Genomic DNA, 21,650 nt, shown 5'->3' with positions numbered 1-21,650 from the left:
GTTTACTCGTATTAATTACAACCTAATCCTTGTCACCAGTCCTGATCTGTACAGGACAGTGGTAGTTAGAGATTTAATGCCTAATTCCTCTATGAAAACACTGACCACTGCAAAACATGTTGATTTGATTCTTAAACAAATTGAATTATCAGTAGGAGACAGAAAGCCCAAACCTGCAGTGAGTGAACCAAGACAACAAACCAACCAACCACAGCGGTGTCTTCAACTGAAAAGGGATGATGGCTCTTATCTTGGTTATGTCCATCAAAACACACAATAATGAGTTTCTTGCAGGGTCTTTTTATGCATATAGCTGTGTGTGGATTTGTTTTAGAAAATCAATCCAAGACAACTTGTATTGCTGTAGAAGAGATTAAGCCAGCCAAATGAGCTCAGCAAATTAATTCTGAAAAAAGAAAACTGTGGCACTACAAAAAATGGTACATGAGGAATAAGATGAACAGGGCGGCTCAATCTGAAAAACATAAAATATCCCTTTAACTTCGCAAAAAGATTTATTTTCCAGTTGGAAGTCGGATTCTTTGCTTAAATCAGTTTGATGCTGTATTTTCTATGTTGAGTTTTCTCCTTTGTTACTGTTCACATTGTTTTCTTGGTCATGGTTTACTTGACGAAGAGATATTAAAGTGTGACTTCTCTGGTTTCCCACTTCATGAATTGCAAGGCTTCACAAATTTAATAGGATACACACATTTCATACTTGTGTATGAATTTCACACTGACTTTTTCCAATAAAAGCAGAGAACTCCAGTTCATGAACACCCTGGACTTCACCCAAGCTTAACATAACAGCACATCATCATATCTACCTCCAGACGGTGTTTGCTTTTGTTTGATGTAAATAAAAGATGTATTTATTATTGATATTATATATACATATATACATACATCCATACACACACACACGCACTATGGAACATTATTTGAGATTACAATGAAAGTGTGTTACATTTTTGCGTACAAAAGTGGATTCTATAAAATATTTCTAAAAGATGTGGAAAATAATGTTTTAAATGAATTGCTTATTTTTTATCATTAACCCATTGATTTTAATCAAAACATTTGTACATGTTTAATCCTCATTTTCTGACAGCACACCATGCTTACCTTTACCATTGATCAGCTTGGGGGTAACCTACAGCAAAACCAAAACCTCTTTGTTCCAGAGACTTGACCGCATACAAATGTTTTATTGAGCTCCAGCTTTAAAATTTGTAAGAAATGTATTTGGGAGTGCCCTTAATGATGGTGATTTTCCATTTTCAGCAGCTACAGGCGAACAGAGTGACAGAGTTTGTGGCCTCAACCATTTGGTCTTTACATTCATTTGACTCTGGAGGGATTTATCTATATCCAAGCCTCTGTGTGTCTGACAGCAAAATTGCAGACCACCAGTGTGTTCCCCTGCCGTATACTGCATATATTTGGAACAAAAACAGTACTGACCAACGACTTTGTGACTTCTGTCAGGTCAGGTCCCTCTCTTTTGGACAAAAAATAAATAAATGCATTCCAGTAATACATTTATCTTAATGGCTTATAGTGGCAAACTCGAAAGGTTCTGCTGCACACAGTAAAAAAATTAATAAAAAAAAGTGTGCAGCTAGCACCACAGCATTTTTGGGGATATAAGACCTTCTGACAGGTTTTGTTTAAAGGAACCAGCCAAGTCACATGATGTTGCAGGCTCACCATGGTGCATAACGTGCACCAGTGGGTCTCCAGACTCTTTCACGTCTGTCACATGGTAGTTGTGAACCTGCTCTCATCTTTGAAGATGACGAGGAGCCAATGGCAGACCTGACAATTCTGGTGTTCTCTGGCGAATGCCAATCGACCTGCACGGTGCTGGGCTGTGAGCACAGGTCCCACTAGAGGATGTCGGGCCCTCATGCCACCCTCATGGAGTCTGTTTCTGACAGTTTGGTCAGAAACATGCAGATACCTCGCTAGAGGTCATTTTGTAGGACTCTAGCAGGGCTCCTCCTGTTCCTCCTCGCACAAAGGAGGAGATACCGGAACTGCTGCTGGGTTGATACCCTTCTACGGCCCTGTCCAGCTCTCCTCATGTAACGGCCTGTCTCCTGGTATCTCCTCCATGTACATGAGACTGTACTGGAAGACACAGCAAACCTTCTTGCAATGGCAAGTATGGATGTGCCATTGTGGTGGAGCTAGACTGCCTGTGCAACCTGAATGGGCTGCAGGTACCGCCTCATGCTACCAGTAGTGACAAGGACACTAGCAAAATGCTAAACTAGAGAAGAATCAGTCAGGAAGGATAAGGAGAGAGCAATTGTCTCTGGCCACCACCTGCAAAACCATTCCCTTTTTCAGGGCTGTCTTGCTGCTGCCTCTCCAGTGCATCTGTTGTCACTTTCATTTGCACCAAAACAGGTGACATTGATTCACAATCGCTTATGCTTCCTAACTGGACTGATTGATATCCCTGAAGTTTAATTGAATTGGTGTTATACTGTGATGATTACGTGTTCTCTTAATTATATACACTGCTCAAATAAAAGTATGTCTCTGAGCTTCTTTTTTGTCCTTAGGTTTATCCGATTGTGTAGGAAACATCTTTGAAATAGTGCTACAAGTTACCTGATTTGATTGGTTGATAGGATGGTCTTTAGTCATTCAACAGTCATTGTATTATAATCATATATGTGTTGTGACATCATGCCCACAGACTGAAATTGATTTTTTTAAACAGCTTTTACACAAAAGGGGGCATCATGATCCTGTGAACCATGTCAAGGTGTTTTATCAACCTTAAAATGTGGGGACAAATTATTCAACAAGTTCATTTTGACGGCACCGAAACCTTCATTCACATACGAGGTCCGGATGGACAGGGAGATTCTTCTCTGAACCTTCCGTCTATAGTTTAGATTTTATTAAGTCGATACATGTGGAGGAAGAGTTCCAGAGAAACATTAATGGAAATCGGATACATAAAAAATCCATATGCCAGGACATTAACTTTTAAGTGCGTGTATTAGGGCACTCGCAAAAGGGTGCAAAAAGAACTCCGGGCTTAACAAGACCGAGGGGAAGAAAGCGGGAAACCTTCTCAGTAAGTAGCACATCATAAAGCCGGGGGAACAAAGATGAACGCTGCTTGGCGTACCGTGGTCGTTATGGACAGACTCTGTATAATTCACTTTGATGGTACGAGGGCGTATGGGTTGATTTGTCGGGTTAGTACCAGATAATACAGTATTGTGCCTTTTGTTGTTTCATTGGAACTGATTGACAAGGACTATCGCAATGTGTGTTTGTGTTTGAGGTTTTCTATTAAAATCCTACCACAAAATATTTTAACACAAACAGTGAAATCAGTCAAGTTATTTAGCAGGTCCTGACAAGGACAATGCATATTTTAGGGTTAGGGGTTACAGAAAATCTTGACAGATAATGTGACGTAATTTATACAGCAAGTCTGTGTGTATGCATACATGAAAACACAACAACAAAAAAATGTATTACGCTTTCCAGTGTCTTTTAGTGCAAGAAAGTTTGGGCTATCTATTTCCTTAAAATGATTATGTGGTCCAAACCGGTCTAAACCCATTGAGGTTCCCCTTCGATCACAGTTAAACAATACAATGAAAACCTGCTCCACATAAATGACAGTAATGAAGTTGAGACATTTAAGTACAGCTGGGATTTGTAGTTTAGGCTATAGAGTGCCAACAAAAAGTGTCACACGGGAGAAATCAATGTTAGGCGACACTCCAAGCTACATGAGTACATCTCAGGTGACACAATGGACTGACTCACCAGGGAAGGAGCATTGACGACAGACAGACTGTAACCATAGAGATAAGACGACCCAAGGGCACCGAAGAAGGCTGCATTCACCAGACACGCAGTGATGCGCTGAGGCTAAAGACACACAAAGAGAAACGGATATACCACATTAAGACAGTTCAGAGGGCAGGTCATTGTTCGGACACATTCAAAGCACTTGTATTGACCAATCAAGGTCGGCGTGAGACCCAGGGTTAGTACAGTGAGGACCGTCCATTTCATCGTAAAGGCCACAAGCTCAGGGGCACCCCTACGTTCCCAGTAACCCCTTCACTACCCACCTAAACCAATTTGACCGTGAATTATAGGCAGGTGTTTTTTTAACTGTACGTTTTACTGTAAACTGTGTTTTTACTTTATGAAAGGTGTACTCTGATGTCACGGCAACAAAGCAGACATTCATTTGCGCCCATCATAATCGAAGGTTAGTATGACTGGAGCAGTAATCCAGTGGTGCCATTTATGTTCGCACTACGCTGTGAATTCTCTGACTTCAGGGACCCCAGACACGCACTGGAGCAAACCAATCACACATTTTCACAGCCACTCATGTTGATGTTCCTGAACCGAGAAAGTGAATATTAACGCTAACTTTTTTTTAGCTGCATATAAAAGGTTTACGGAAACCTGTAATAATAAGTTTCATTCATGAATAAGATTTTAGTTATTAAGCCAGTGATTTGTTGGCCACTATAGTAGTAACTTTTGCCAAACATTAAAAGTGTCGGCATTGTGAAAGATGGCTCAACAATGGAACAATACCAATGCCATTACATACTGTTGTCTTTCAAAAAGCATAACAAATGTTACGCAGGTAAGACCGAGTGGAGCATGGTAAACACCTCTTAAGTGAAAGCCGGGCTACCCAAACAGCCGACGGTCTGTATCACTGGACCCAGGAACATGTTTGGACTTTGGGGAAGAACATCAGTGTTTGGCACCAGTGCAAACCCTGCACTAGAATTCAAGACCGTATCACACGGTCCATACAAAACATGCATGCTGTAAACATGGGCGAGAAACTGTCTGTGTCTGAGAGGTGACCATATAAACAAGACCAAAATCTTTTCGAAAAGAATAATCGACCCAATCCCGCAATTCCAATGTGAAAATGATACTAAAAGAATGCTCCTGCATAAATCTAAACCGTCCGGTTAATGCAAACATATGGACAATGTGTTGGGATAATAAGTTCAACACTGGTAATTGCCTGTTGAGTAGACACACTTGTTTAGTGTTTAGATCATCAGCCCTATTACCCAATAATTGATCAAATCCCAGGCTGGCAAATTGGAAGACCTGATAAGGTTAAGCTGTTCTTAGTCGCTCTGAATAGGAGTGCCCGTTTAAAATGTGTATGTCCATGAGATTACAGTATCGTATTAAAGTAATATCCAGTTAAAGCAGTAAAGTCTTATCTCTATTATATTATCTCAATGTGCATCCTTACATAAAATGTTTGTAGCTTTTTATGGATTATTGTAAACAACTCAAACAAAAACGTAACGATGCATGTAGATAACCTTTGATTGTAGCACAGGTACAATATAATTGGGGTTACATATTTTTCTAGAAATAATATAAATGACAAGCTTCCTCACAGTCTTCTGTTAAGCAAGTGAAACCCCAGAGAAATGTTTACCACAAAGCAATTTATATCACCACTTTGTTTTTGTATGAAAGCAAGTCTGACACCTTCAACTCCTAAAACTATACACAACGTTATCTTCTGAAATGCATCTAAACTTCAGAAGGGAAGGGTGGATGGATTTACAGTAGATACCAAACAACATTAATTGTTCTTTCTGCAGAAAACGAATCAAAAAAGACCTTGCCAACAGTGCAGTACAAAAGACCTTTTGTCAGCATCATACTACATCTGAGGCAAAGGTAAGGCAGGGTATAAAAGAGAACATGGAGGACTGGGGAAAAGGTAATATAAGGTCATTATAAAGTAGCCAATTCAATTTCAGTCATTTACATTCAATTCTATTCTATGAGTAACATTTTGAAATTGAAACATTTTGAAGCACATCTAATGATTGAGTTTCAGAAAACCATTTTGGCAGTTTCATTTAATCTGGAATAAAAAGCATTTTCCTCACTAAGTCATCCAGTGCCACAGAATGATATTGATGCACCAATAAAAAACACAGTATTTGGTAGAGCCCGCCCTTCCAACTTTGATGGGTAATAATGACAGATTTCACAAGGACTGCAACCAAGAAATAAATAAATTGTGAAATATGAAGTTATGAAATAAATCGTTAAATGAAGAAATACACCATTAAATATGTCACATCATTTAAATTATATATTTCCCTTTTTATTAAGTTATTTCATGGTGTATATATTAATTTAATGAAGTCCCTAAAATTCCTCCATATCTACAGAGTGATTTTTTACTGAATAAAATTGACCCTCAGAAATGGTAACGACAGCGCACAGCAGGGCAAGTAGACGGATTCTACATTAAGTGCTTAAAAATGCTCTTCTAAGCAACGTGGTTCTTCTGGTGGAATCCATGCTTTCAAGCGGTACATCAAGGAATATGCTCTGCTTTTATTCAGATCCCACATGGTAGTATATATTATTTGAAAAATAAGTTATCAGCTATTAAAAAAAAAAAAATCAGAACTGTGGATTACCCATAGCACATCATATCAAATCAAGACATTTAAGTGGTTCACAGTGGAGAAGAATCTGAATGAACATTGTTTCAAGGTTTACAGTGACATGTCACATGGATCATTAAGACTACGCTCAATTAACACATTGAATGGCAGACTTAATGGACTGTCCCAAGGGTTGTAAAGGTATGGTTATCAAATGTCATCTAGTGACTTGCCGCATCCTTCAGAGTAACAATGCAGCCCAAATTTTGCCACATGATTATAAGCCAACATGTGCTAAAGTCCCATAAAACATCCTAAAATTGCTTACTGACCTTTTCTGTTGACTTGTGCACTTGTTCATCATTTTCAATGTTGTTAGGTTCAACATTGGTAGTGTCTTGTATTTCCATTTCTTACTTCTAACAAACTGAAATGAAAATAAAGTCAGATTTGTAAGTACACAGTCAAATGTTTCATTAGTCAAAGTTCCAGGAGGAGGAAATGTGCATGTCCTTCAATACATATAAAGAAGCAGTATGAAAAGGAAAGCTATTTCAGGGACGTAGCTTGTGTTTCACTGATAAAGAGATTATTATAGTACAATTATTGTTTCACAAAACACCAGCATCCACGCTCTAAACCAGGGTTGGGCAAAACTGTTGGCCCGCAAGCCAATTCAATCTGCCCACACAAAAATAGATTTTTTTTTTATTGGAGTGTTGTTATTTTTGGTTACAAGAAAGTAACTGCCTCTCAGTCGGTGCGTCACTGCGAAAGACCAGGGTTCAAACTCTGCTTGTGGATGAGCCCAGGGGTCCAGCGAAGGACGGTGCAACTGGCCAGCACTGTTTGGTTTTGGCAGCTTAGTCATCGCATTAGGCTGCCTTGCTTCGCCGCGCTCTAGCAACTCCTTGTGGTAGCTTGAACTCCTGATTTGTCCCTGAAGTTTAAACACACAAGGTCTTTATAAAAACCTGCGGATGGAAACAAGTGGTGCAGTGGCAGTCCTCAGCCGAAACTTACATTTCGAGAGTGTTTTATGGAAATGAATGACATGGAGGGAAGATACACAGTAATTACCTGGAGGATGGAACAAATGGAATGACCTCTGTAAATGTGCAGGCCTCCTCGGAGGTGACCAGTACAGAGTGAAGGAATGTGAGACTGGGGTCGTTTATATATCAGACCTTAGTATGACCGCAAGGAAAATCCATCTACACTGAAGGGACGGTAATACTGTGCGGAGTATCAACCTGGGAGATTTACAGAGGAACACCGTACTCAGGAGGTCAATCCTATATTCCTGTGGGAGACGGGGACGTGTACTTACAACATCTCAGGAAAATCCGAATTTAAAACTGTATGTCCTCAACCACCCTCAAAAGATGTGAATACAATGAAAAGGTTTCTTGGTTCTCCAGAGCAGCCAACTATTGGAAGAAGCACAGAAAGACGCTTTCACAGCAGCCTTGCCAAGGAAAAGGTGTTGAACGCAGTCACTACACTTAAGAACAACAAATCTCCAGAAAGCAATAGTTTCCCATCAGAGTGGTACACACTATTTAAAGAGGAATTTACCCCATTGCTTTTTCATCCTTTAATCGGACATTGACAGAGGGCCTTACTCCCCCATTGTGGAAGGACACAATTATTTCAATTATTCCCAAGGAGAGCAAAGATAGAGAATTTTGTAGAAGCTACTACCTAGTGTTAATTCTAAATGTAGATTATAAACTGTACACCTACATTATTTCCAAGAAAATAAAAGACCGGACAGAACTTCAGACTCAAGACAAACAATTCTGGGACACTACCATTGGACTTTAGCTCCAAAACAGTGGAAAAAATTAATATTGCAATGTGTACCCATTATAAAAACTAAAGAGTCAATTTACAATGTGAGAAAAACTGATAACGAGATTGATTTGGGATGATAAGAAGCGGTGGATTAGATGTTCCAGATCACATAACCAGGTTATAGTTTATTTTTTTCCTCAAAGATTTCAGTTTGTTTTTCAATTGAAATGTTCACGTTATAGGTCACATTAAAGGTGGAAAAAGTTCTGACATGATTTATCTTTTCTCATTCTTTTACATCAGAACCTGGCATTTTAACAGGGGTGTGTAGACTTTTTATACCCACTGTAGAGAGGAACGCAACAGACGACATACTGGAGAGACGCTGCTTCAACTAAAGGTTGTGAAGTGAATAGGTTACATATTAGAATCTTATCGTTATCTCCTTTATTTTATATTTTACTTAAGATTCAAATATACTGGCTGTATAGTGGCAAAAGGTTAAAATAAAAAGAAATGAAAAAAGATCTGTGGATGACTCCGAGGACAGTTTTGAATATTGAATCAAAGCTTGGCGTTTTCAAGTAAAGTTAAAACACTGCATTGAAAAAAGAAGACGATTACAATGTGCAAGAGGAACAAAGAGAAACTCCGCTGGATGCTAATTCAAGCATGATTGTTCACAGCATGGAGCATTCTATGGATTGCCAGGGGGCCATGGCACAACCTCCTGGCTGTCTGTTCTAATATTTTAGATCAGATAGTACATTATCCTGAAAACATCAAAAATATATTTTTAACTGGATCCACGGCAGAGGACATCCATAACTAACTACCTGAACTGGAATACAGTCCGTCCCTGGTTGCTCAGTGGTTAACAGGTAAAGAAACAGACGCAGCGTGAGTCTGCCATCTGGTGGTGGATATTATATTACACTATAGGTGGAATCCAATGAAAATGTTAAGATGACAATTGTGAGATGTAAAACCTCAAGCTGGCCTTCGGTCGCATCAGTGGAAACTGAAAAACATAACTTCATGTTTTTTATTTATTTTTATTGTTATACAATATATTTATTAGTTTTCAGTTTGCCGATCACAACAGATTATGCAGTGAATACCAATTATAGTAAAATACAGCAAACATTTTTTACCCTGCATTCCCTCCCATTGCCCCTTCCCTCTCAACAGACATAAAAAGTACATTTAAAGACACACCAATAGAGAGAGAGAGAATCTTCATGATTTCTAATAAAATTATTATTTCTTGTTGACCATTTTTTTCAGCGAACAATAATCCTGTGAAAGGTTAGATTCATACAACGTTTTGAGATTCATGCATCATGCCTATGAAAAACAATGAGCTCTTTTTTAAATAGCTTCTTTCATTTTTACCTGACGAACCAATAAATCTGGAGGGCACTATATATCATTAAGGGGGTGGGCAGAAGAAAGAGACTTGAATGCTGGTGGCAATGATGAAATGGGGCTGATTTTCCATGTTGATAGGCAATATCGATGGGGGAGAATATGAGATAGTTAACATACAGAGAGGTTGTCTTTCACCACAATCCTACTGTATCGTTTGGAAATAACACGCTTCAGAAATCCTGCTTCAGGTCTGATTTTCACCCTGCCACCATTCAGGGGTTAAACGGTAACATTTCCAGGCAATGTCCTGCTGGGCCCACCAGTCACCTGACTCACCATTGTCATGCCACTGTACATTTGAGCAAAGAGACAGTCCCCGCACTACCAAGAAGACTGAAGGATGCCGCCCCTGGCAGCCAGCAGATCGCAAGCCGAACAGCAGAACCAGTTCCAAACAGCCGAGACAAACCTGACGGCGCTCCAGAACGACGCCACGATCACCACTACGCCAAACTATGTTAGCATGTATCAATGAAATGACAAAACTACGCTGAGACGCTTTGTCTATTATTTAAGTGTTATATCTATTTAGTAGAGGGTTTTATATGGAACACGTTTTGGTTCAGTAGTGAGAACACCCTTTTTGGTTCTACGTGGATTTCTTTTTTGTGAAACATGCATCTTCTGGCACATGTACTTATCTCAGGGAGAGCAATCATCTGAAATCAATTCTAAAATAGTGAAAAACTCCTTTAATGAAACAAAAATAATAATAACTAGTACTTCAAATATAACTAGTACATCACTTTTCTCAAGTTATCCAGAGCGCGTTACAGGAGCAATTAGTCTACTGCCTTGTTAGTATGATGGTATCTGTGGGAAAACTGTTCTTCAATGTTATATTGGAGTGGGTTTTCAAATTCACTTCTAATAGTTGACTGTATTGGAAAAGCTCAATCATACTGCATCTCAAGTATTTGCATGTATTCCTAAACATGATATACAATAACGGCAACTTCAGACAGGGCCTCAGAGTCTTCAGTGTTTCAATGATCCCTCTAATTTCCCTGGTGTCTGGCTGAATCTTACGACGACCTGAGTCCTTGGATCACACCACAGTACTAACTGACCTGGTGACCCCTGGGTGTCCATGTCCAAAGCCCACCTGGGTGCCAGTCTGGCTTCTGCCTGATCCTTCCTACTCCCCCGCCCGCCCGATGGATCGTATCCTCGTCCAACCTGGTTGTACAGCTGTAAACGGACCCAGTGAAAGAATGTTGAAGTGGAACTATGATGTCATCTACCCTTATAATCTCTACCCGACTTGGCTACCACACAGGCTGGTTCCTATCAAAGTTTCTTCCTAGGTTCCAACCCTACCAGGGAGTCTTCCTAATCACTGTGCATCAGTTCCTTGTCGTTGGTTGTTCTTTTGGGTCTTTATAAACAACGGTTGATGTAAAAAAAAAAAATAGCTTGACAAAAATGTTTGATTGATTATAGTACAGGTTGTAAATAACCTCTCACATATTCCAACATCTGAAAATCAAAGGAACACACAGTATTTCTCCTGATAGGTTTCCTCACATTACAAAAGGTACTAATCAGAAACATAAATATTAAAAGACTGAACAACCTGAACTAATTTCATGAAGTTATTTGGATGAACACTCTACCCTCTACCAAAGAATGTGCCCGTGTTACTGGTCAAACGCAAAGCCAATGGTTAACAAATAGTAAATTGAATAAAAACAAACAAGCCTCTGAAAAGCCTATGCAAGGCTGCACTCTGCATAGGCTATTGACACAGAGAAAGAATTGTATGAACTCACCAAAGCAAATATTCTTCCCCGGGAGCTTACTGACCGAGAGCAAACCTAACACAGAGTGAACTTAATGCTGACTGAGACAGTCTTTAAAAGACATATTTTTGAACTCCGCCTAACAAAGCTTAATGATTAACAGTTATGCATGCACATATTAAAGGTATGAAAATGGAAAGTTGGGGATTCTATATAAAACCCTTGAACACTAATGAGAACAACACATATGATATATATTATATATATATATATATATATATATATATATATATATATATATATATATATATATATATATATATATATATATATATATAAAGAAATAGACTTATACATTTTATGTACTGTAGAATAATAGTGAATACATAAAAAATAATGAAATACCACAAGATGTATCATGTAGTAAACAAAAACAGATAAATCAAAATACATTTCAGATTGTAGACTCTTCAAAGTAGCTACTGTTTGCCTTGATGACATCTAAGCACACTCTTAGCATTCTCTCAACCAGCTTCATGAGTTAGTCAGCTGGATTGCAGGTGTGCCTTGTTGAAATGTGTGTGAGCCAATCAGTTGTGTTGTGACATGGTAGGGTTGGTAAACAGAAGACCATCATCATGTCTGTAGTTTAGCAAAAACAACAGTCCATTATTTTAAGACATGAAGGTCAGTCAATATGGAACATTTTAAGAACTTTCTTCAGGTGCAGTCACAAAAACCAGCAAGCGCTATAAAGTAACTGGCTCTCATGAGGACTGTCACAGGAATGACCCCGAGTTACATCAGCTGTAGAGGATAATGTCATTAGAGTGACAAACCTCAGAAATCGGCAGTTAATTGCACCTTAGATTGCAGTTAATGCTAAGTTAATGCATTCTGCAGCAATACGCCATCCCATCAGGTTTGTTCTTATTGAGATGCTTTTTTCCCCCCACAAGACAATTCTTGCATTCCAGCAGTACCTCATGAAGCTGGTTGAGAGAATGCCAAGAGTGGGGCAGCTGTCATCAAGGCAAAGGATAACTACTTTAAATATAATGTAAATGTCTTTTGATTTGTTGAAAACATTTTTGGCTATTTGATCCCATATGAGTTATTTAATTTGGATGTCTTCACTATTATTCTACAGTGTTGAAAATAGTAAAAATAAAGAAATACCCTTGAATGAGTAGGAGTGTCCAAGCCTTTGACTGGTACTGGGGACTGTGAAGGAAACACGGGTGGCATGTCTTGAGTGAGCCAGGAGGGACTGACAATCATGGCACAGACATTGGCTCTCAGTCTACAGGCGCTTTACATGATGCACTGATTTTGGCCAACTGCAATATGCTATGCTTGACGACAACACAAAACTGAACAGTTTGCCACACTTGATCACAACACAAAACTGAACAGTTGTCCAGGAAAGACAAAACTGAACAGTTGTCCACATAAGACATGAAAAATTCCCCATGTTGAAGACCTTGATAAATTGTGTCTCTATGGGCTGACAATACAAAGTTAACATTGTGAAATGTAAGTTGACCCACTAAGTCAAACAGGCACAGAGAGAATTTTGTTTTTACAGGAATCAGGTGGCGTGGTTCGGTTCAAGAGGGACAGGGTGTGAGTGGTGTTTGAAAAGAACAGCTATTTTAGACGTTGAGAAAGAAAATGTTAAGCTGATTACCACATATTGGGGCTTATGCATTGTTAAATGAATGTGAGGTTAACTATAGTGATTCCAAATCATCATCATCAAATACAATTCTTAATCATCATAGTGCCTACCCGTACATATTCCACAATAACCAAATTATCACCTCAGCCCCTAAACTGCGGATTGCATTTATATCGCTACTGACTTTGCAACAATGAATTAGTAATTTAATTAAAATATGCATGGAAAATGCTGTACTATCCTGGAGATAGCTTCATTTCAATGCTTAATATATATATATATATATTGTTACAAGCACACATAAAAACATTATACAGACTCTGACTTTTGCTGCTCTGTGACCAAAACTAAATCCACATTCCTTAAATCCCAGAATTCCTGGGACACTTATGTAATTCCTTAGCCTCTGGCATGTGACTGCTACCCATTGTAACATGTCGACAGTAACGCTGAGGAGCACACAAACCAATCCAATGTGGGAAAACATTCAAACGTCAGTGTAGGATCTCATTACAGCTATCCACGTATGGATGTTTCCTTCGCCGAGAGTCTTCGCATTCATCACTAAACTAACGCCAGACCTTTGGAATTGGGTGTTATATTTTTATGTTGACCTGAACCAAACTTGATCCAGAATGACACTGGTGTTCTACTTCTCTGAGAGAAGTTTCACATTACTAGAACGATACATAATCGATATAAATGGCCTCTGTGACTAAATTCACCTTCATACATTAATGCTGCTGCAAGTAAACATACAAATATATATAATTAAAATGTATAATCAAAATGGAGAAGGAATAACTTACCAGTATATTTGCAGGCGCCCTCTCAAGGACTCTAACTGGATTAGCGTTATCACGAGGGACGACTGGATAACTTAATTTAAACACACCAGTGATAGCCTTTCCAGAGGCATTAAGAAAGATTGATGGCAAAGAAAATTTCACATTTAAGAATTAAAAGCAATTTAATGCAATTCTAATTATTTGACATGTGGTGGACAGAACTTGGCAATTGTATAACTAATGTAACATAACTGGACACATTTGTTGCCATGGGGTAAAGAAACAAATTGCTGCAATTTCACATATTGCCATGACTGATGCTATGTTAGTATCACATATGATAGATAATGACTAACAAAATCAATAGGATCCGCTGGGTGCCAAGGCCAATAGGCAGTATGCCCTTAGTGCAGTTGATATTTGACCATAATTATTATTATATATTTACTTTGTAGCCAGGGCATGGGTCAGAGGCTGACCCTGAAACATACTGATAAAAATACGAGAGAGGACCTACGACTGAACACACCATGCAAGTGTATGTTAAAGATTTGGTATCTGTATTCAACCACAGACAAAGACAGACAAAGGCCATGTAGAACTACTGTAAAATCAAGGTTAACAGTGGGTTTTCATAGGCTGTGTTTTAGAGGTACTGACATACCTAGTGGTGGTTTGAAGGTGTAGAGTTATTATGGTTTGTTAAAATGGATTAGAATAGGCTCCTTATTCTTTTTAATCCATACACAATGTGCAGTTAGGATTTCAAAATATTTGTGTAAACATCATGAAAGTTTTTTTTTCAGGAATTTCCCTTTAGTATGTGGAAGCATGAATTCTGCCATTGGTGCATAGAGACAAAATCCTAAGCCAGTAAGCAATTGTGTTTGATAAAGATAAGATCCTTGCAATAAGAATAAAGTGTACATATCAACATGTTTTAAAAACCAACAGTAAGCGATTGTGCTTGAGCTATAAGCAGTGGATGTTGTGTTATAAGCAGTTCTAATAGAAAATTAATGAGTGACATACACATTCTAAAATCCTCCTGAAGAGTTACATGTAGGTAATACATTTGGATGTCTATATTACCAGAAAAAGCACATTGAGGATTTCAAAAGCCTCTCAAAGCTCAACTGTTGAGCTGTGTTTCAAAATATCGCTCTTCCAAGAATCGCCACAGTTTAATCTGAAGAGGAGGACAGTAAAAACTCCCTCAGCGGGAACCAACCAAGAGCTGATAAGTAACTACAGGAGACATATATACAGTATAAATGTTTAAACAATTAAAAGGTGAATCAAAATACTTCCCATTTAAGGTTATTGAGCCTATTTATACACACATAAAACACAGCAAAATATAAAAACATAATATTAAAAAAATTGTATACGAGGCCACAATTCCAGATCAATCAGCTGATTTTTAAGTATTAGTATTGTGAGAATGGTTCAAGCGACTTCCATACATTTCTCAGCATGCAAATCTTTTATATATCGGTTTACGAGTATAGCACCCGTCAGTGTTCAAACCACTAGAAACCACTTCCAAGTGTAAGTGTTTTTTTGCTCCAAGCATTTAAGTACTTCCAGAACATTCAAATGGAGCATGTTAAGTGCTTCCCCAGCCTGACCTACAGCCGGCGCCAATCAATAGAGAATGCAGTGAATTGTAAAAATGTGTACCTGCAGCACCAGACGATCCTCTCACTCTGGCACCTGACATTCCCGTTAGGGCTTAACGGTTTATACTCTGTGGTGTGGGTCATCTGGAGAAGAGTTACGGCTCTCTTCACAGTTTCCAGCCACGGCCGTACCTGAGTAGAAGTACAAAGAAAATGCCACAGTGATTACATTGTTCTAAATATTTAGCAGTTCACACTATGGGCTTTGCAGATTTTGAAAGAAATCCCCACCTTGATGTTGCTGGGTGATAAAAGTGCGAGGGGAGCGTGCAGGTGAATTGAGATCCTGAGCCAGACTTTGTGGTCACACATTCCCCTCCAAAAACCCTTCCAGAATAAATTACACAAGCCCCTGGGGGGTTGCTGTGACTAGCTACAGCCATGATCGCAAATTGGACATCAAAGAATTTGGAACTGACTGGACCAAGTTCTTGGAGAATAACCATGTCATGTTACTACAATAACACATCATAAGCAAATATGGGTTTTGTAACTGAATTCGCCTTCATACATTTGTGGAACAGTCAATAGATGACATTTATACCATTTAAAGGTTTGGGGTTGCTTAGAAATGTTCTTGTTTTCTATCAAAACATACATTCAAGTTCAAAGTTAAATTCATCAAATGCACCAAATAACACAGCGTCATCCGGCACAATGAAATTCTTGTGACACGGCACACATCTACGTAGTAAGAATTAATATATAAAGCAAAAATATGGCAAAAATATACATAATGTAAACTAGCAGCAATTTTAGAGACGGTAGTATGGGGAATATGAACAATATGGGTAGGATACATGACATGAGTTTGAATAGGAAATATAGTAATTGACAAGGTTAGAAATAATGATTTTTAATTGAAATAATCGTGTGCTTCAAACTTTGCTTTTGTCAAAGAATCCTCCATTTGCAGCAATTACAGCCTTGCAGACTTTTGGCATTCTAGTTGTCAGTTTGTTGAGGTAATCTGAAGATATTCTACACCACGCTTCCTGAAGCACGCTTCCCAAAAGTTGGATTGGCTTGATGGGCCTTTCTTACGTACCATACAGTCAAGCTGCTCCCACAACAGCTCAATAGGGTTGAGATCCAGTGACTGTTCTGGCCACTCCATTATAGACAGAATACAAGCTGACTGCTTCTTCCCTAAATAGTTCTTGCATAGTTTTGAGCTGTGCAAGAAATTCTGGGTCATTGTCATGGCATAGGAGGAAACTGGCACAAATCAAGCACATAGTGTTGCAGAATGAAGTGATAGCCTTCCTTCTTCAAGATCCCTTTTACCCTGTACAAATCTCCCACTTTGCCACCACCAAAGACCCCACAGTCCATCACATTGCCTCCACCATGCTTGAAAGATGGCGTCAAGCACTCCTCCAGCATCTTTTCATTTATTCTGCATTTCACAAATGATCTTCTTTGTAATCCAAACACCTCAAACTTAGATTTGTCTGTCCATAATACTTTTTTCCAACTTTCCTCGGTCCAGTGCCTGTTATTTTGCCCATCTTTTCTTTTTATTGACCAGTCCGAGATATGTATTATTTTTTTTTAGAAGGCCAGCATCCCAGAGTCACCTCTTCACTGTTGATGGTGAGACTGGTGTTTTGTAGATACTGTTTAAGGAAGCTGCCAGTTGAGGACATGTGAGGCATCTGTTTCTCAAACTAGACACTTTAATGTATTTGTCCTCTTGCTCATTTGTGCACCAGGACCACCCAATCCTCTAGCCTTTAAAAATTATTAACTTGGATTAGCAAACACAACATGAAATTGGAACACAGGACTGATGGTTACTGATAATGGGCCTCTGTACGCCTGTGGAGATACTCCATTTAAAATCAGACGTTTCTAGCTACAATAGTCATGAACAACATTAACAAAGTCTAAACTGCATTTGTGATCAATTTGATGTTATTTAAATAGACAAAACGTCATTTTCTTTCGACACTTTTGAACGGTAGTGTAAAAACTTGTTTTCATTTTGCATTATCAGGTACTACAGGTGCTGGTCATATAATTAGAATATCATCAAAACGTTGATTTATTTCAGTAATTCCATTCAAAAAGTGAAACTTTTATATTATATTAATTCATTACACACAGACTGAAATAGTTCAAATGTATATTTCTTTTAATTGTGATGATTATAACTGACAACTAATGAAAATCCAAAATTCAGTATCTCCGAAAATTTGAATATTACTTAAGACCAATACAAAAAAATATTTTTAGAAATGTTGGCCAACTGAAAAGTATGAACATGAAAAGTATGAGCATGTACATCACTCAATACTTAGTTGGGGCTCCTTTTGCCTGAATTACTGCAGCAATACGGCGTGGCATGGAGTCGATCAGTCTGTGGCACTGCTCAGGGGCAGAGCCCAGGTTGCTCTGATAGTGGCCTTCAGCTCTTCTGCATTGTTGGGTCTGGCATATCGCATCTTCCTCTTCACAATACCACATAGATTTTCTATAGGATTAATGTCAGGCGAGTTTGCTGGCCAGTTAAGAACATGGATACCAGGGTCCTTAAACCAGGTACTGGTAGCTTTGGCACTGTGTGCAGGTGTCAAGTCCTGTTGGGAAATGAAATCTGCATCTCCATAAAGTTGGTCAGCAGCAGTACCTCTAAAACTTCCTGGTTGATGGCTGCGTTGACCTTGGACCTCAGAAAACACAGTGGACCAACACCAGCAGATGACATGGCATCCCAAACTATCACTGACTGTGGAAACTTTACACTGGGCTTCAAGCAACGTGGATTCTGTGCCTCTCCTCTCTTCCTCCAGAATCTGGGACCTTGATTTCCAAAGGAAATGCAAAATGTACTTTCATCAGAGAACATAACTTTGGACCGCTCTGCAGCAGTCCAGTCCTTTTTGTCTTTAGCCCTGGCGAGACGCTTCTGATGCTGTGTCTTGTTCAAGAGTGGCTTGACACAAGGAATGCGACAGCTGAAACCCATGTCTTGCATATTTCTGTGCGTGGTGGTTCTTGAAGCACTGACACCAGCTGCAGTCCACTCTTTGTGAATCTCCCCCACATTTTTGAATGGGTTTTGTTTCACAATCCTCTCCAGGGTGCGGTTATCCCTATTGCTTGTACACCTTTTGTCTACCACATCTTTTCCTTCCATTCACCTCCCTATTAATGTGCTTGGACACAGAGCTCTGTGAACAGCCAGCCTCTTTAGTAATGACCTTTTGTGTCTTGCCCTCCTTGTGCAAGGTGTCAATGGTCGTCTTTTGGACAGCTGTCAAGTCATCAGTCTTCCCCATTATTGTGTTGCCTACAGAACTAGACTTGAGAGACCATTTAAAGGCCTTTGCAGGTGTTTTGAGTTAATTAGCTGATTAGAGTGTGGCACCAGGTGTCTTCAATATTGAACCCTTTCACAATATTCTAATTTTCATTAGATGTCAGTTATAATCATCAAAATTTAAAGAAATAAACACTTGAAATATATCAGTCTGTGTGGAATGAATGTATACATTATACAAGTTTCACTTTTTGAATGGAATTACTGAATTAAATAAACTTTTTGATGATATTCTAATTATATGACCAGCACCTGTATATATAGATGGATGGCAAAACAAATGTAATCAATTGCAAATCAAGACACAATAAAACGTGGCGAAAAAGGATCTGAATACTTTCCAAAGGCACTATACATCTGCCCATATGGAAATAGGTATTATATTTATTTAACAATCAAATCTTGAAAAAAATATTTTGCGTTTATACAAATACAGTCTGTTTCCCCATAGCAAACTTCCCAGACATTTGTTCTTTTCGTTTCGTTTTGTTCCAGCCTTCCTATCGTTACAGCAGTATATTTCATGTCACTTTCAACAGTAGAGAGAAATACAGTATATCTACAATTAGATGAAGGTGTAGTGCCAGGTGCGTGCATTTCGATCTTTAGTCGAGGTTTTCCGTAGCTTCCGGATGTGCTGTGGTTTAGGGACCGTCCATAAAGTGCAACACTGGCCGTCCAAATAAAAAAACATCTACATGTCTTCCATTTGATTTTCTAGGTTTCCTCTGAGCACCATGATGAAATGCAAAAGGCTTCACTGCTAGCTGCCTTTGGACCTGAATCATTATGGTCTTCTCTTCCTTTCTTTAGTTTTTCTCACAAACCGTTTTTTAAAAGTTTTTTTTTATACAAACCGAAGGTTTAATAAATTGTATTTGTATGAGATAACATCCATGGGAGGCATTAGACATAACCCTGGTGTTTATAAAACCTTTCCTGATTTCATTTAGCAGTGTGTATGGGGGCGTAATCTTCCTGGAATATACACTGAACAAAATTATAAACGCAACACTTGTTTTTGCGAGACCAGCCACCCAGACAGCTGCTGCCACAATCAGTTTGCAGAACCAAATCATTTCTGCACAGAAACAACTGTCAGAAACAGTCTCAGGGAAGCTAATCTGCATGCTCATCGTCCTCATCGGGGTCTCGACCTGAATGCAGTGCGTCGTCGTAACCGACTTGAGTGGGCAAATGCTCACATTCGATGGCGTCTGGCACTTTGGTGAGGTGTTCTCATTACGGATGAATCCCAGTTTTCACTGTACAGGGCAGATGGCTGACAGCATGTATGGCGTTGTGTGGGTGTGCAGTCTGCTGATGTCAACGTTGTGGATCGAGTGGCCCATGGTGGCGGTGGGGTTATGGTATGGGCAGGCGTGTGTTATGGACAACGAACACAGGTGCATTTTATTGATGGCATTTTTAATGCACAGAGATACTGTGACGAGATCCTGAGGCCCATTGTTGTGCCATTCATCCTCGACCATCACCTCCTGTTGTAGCATGATATTGAACGACCCCATGTTGCAAGGATCTGTACACAATTTCTGGAAGCTGAAAACATCCCAGTTCGTGCATGGCCAGCATACTCACTGGACATGTCACCCATTGAGCATGTTTGGGATGCTCTGGATCGGCGTATACGACAGTGTGTTCCAGGTCCTGCCAATATCCAGCAACTTCACACAGCCATTGAAGAGGAGTGGACCAACATTCCACAGGCCACAATCAACAACCTGATCAACTCCACGCAAAGGAGACGTGTTGCACTGCGTGAGGCAAATGGTGGTCACACCAGATACTGACTGGTTTTCGGACCCCCGGACCCCCCCAATAAAGTGAAACTGCACATTTTAGAGTGGCCTTATATTATGCACAGCTGTGCAATAATCATGCTGTCTAATCAGCATCTTGATATGCCACACCTGTGAGGTGGATGGATTATCTCAGCAAAGGAGTAGTGCTCATTAACACAGATTTAGACAGATTTGTGAACAATATTTGAGAGAAATAGGCCTTTTGGGTACATAGAGAAAGTCTCAGCTCATGATAAATGGGGGCAAAAACAAAGGTGTTACGTTTATAATTTTGTTCAGTGTAGGAACATCATGAGGGAACTCTTTGTATTATAGGCTACACCTGGTCCTGTAAAATGCCACAAATCCCTTGACTGTCGTATGACCATGCAGAACAATCATCGTACCCAATGACACCAAAAAAATGTGACTGTGTTTAACATTTTACAGCAGAAATTGTGGGCCGAAGGCATCCTACAAATGTAAGCCTGTCAGGATGTAGTAAATTGGGTAAAAAACCACTCATCTGACTAATTATATAACTTTTTTCCATTTATCAGGGGTACATCACTTGTGCTCCTTACACCAAGTGATGTGTATGTTGACCATTGATACAAGCAGTTTCCAAATGGCAGGCCTGACATAAATTCCAGCTTTGTGAAGCTCACAACGTAGTGATTCTTTTTAGATGGGGTCACAGCAGTGATGATTTTCTGTAATTAATCTGTAATAATTTCGGTCATTTTTGGGGAGGTTGTGCTTTTGGTGCATGTTTCCGTTTGTAATTCTTATTTAGTTACTTAAGTAAGCATCCCCTCACTAAAACGCCAGGGTTTTGTGAATTTAACACACAACCCTGGCGTTTTAAGCACCACATTCTGTCACCTATTTATTAATGTATAGTTAAAAAAAGATTCTGCGGAATGCAATTTTACGGAAGTCCCTAGCTG

General features: G+C 39.2%; 1 protein-coding gene across 7 annotated transcripts in view; it reads right to left on the bottom strand.

The window, feature by feature from the left end:
• slc2a9l2 (solute carrier family 2 member 9, like 2) overlaps positions 1–21,650 on the bottom strand; it is a 117,264-nt gene that overhangs the window by 95,185 nt on the left and 429 nt on the right. For 5 of the 7 annotated variants that reach the window (XR_004574654.1, XM_034287380.1, XM_010880799.4 and 2 more), the window contains exons 2-4: positions 15,575–15,705; positions 6,785–6,879; positions 3,808–3,912 (exon numbers count right to left, since the gene is read on the bottom strand). Coding sequence is in view for 6 of the 7 variants with exons in the window: in XM_034287380.1 (XP_034143271.1) it covers positions 3,808–3,912; positions 6,785–6,862 (183 nt within the window). In the remaining variant the exon portion in view is untranslated. Of the gene's footprint in view, positions 1–3,807; positions 3,913–6,784; positions 6,880–10,750; positions 10,872–11,452; positions 11,499–15,574; positions 15,706–21,650 lie in introns of those variants that run through there. The other 2 variants (XM_034287381.1, XM_034287382.1) reach the window with 2 other exon arrangements.

This window comes from Esox lucius, chromosome 17 (genome assembly GCF_011004845.1).
Source record: "Esox lucius isolate fEsoLuc1 chromosome 17, fEsoLuc1.pri, whole genome shotgun sequence".
Lineage (NCBI taxonomy): Eukaryota > Metazoa > Chordata > Actinopteri > Esociformes > Esocidae > Esox > Esox lucius.
The sequence above is the reverse complement of the archived record's forward strand: the minus strand, read 5'-3'. Positions and strand labels throughout refer to the sequence as shown.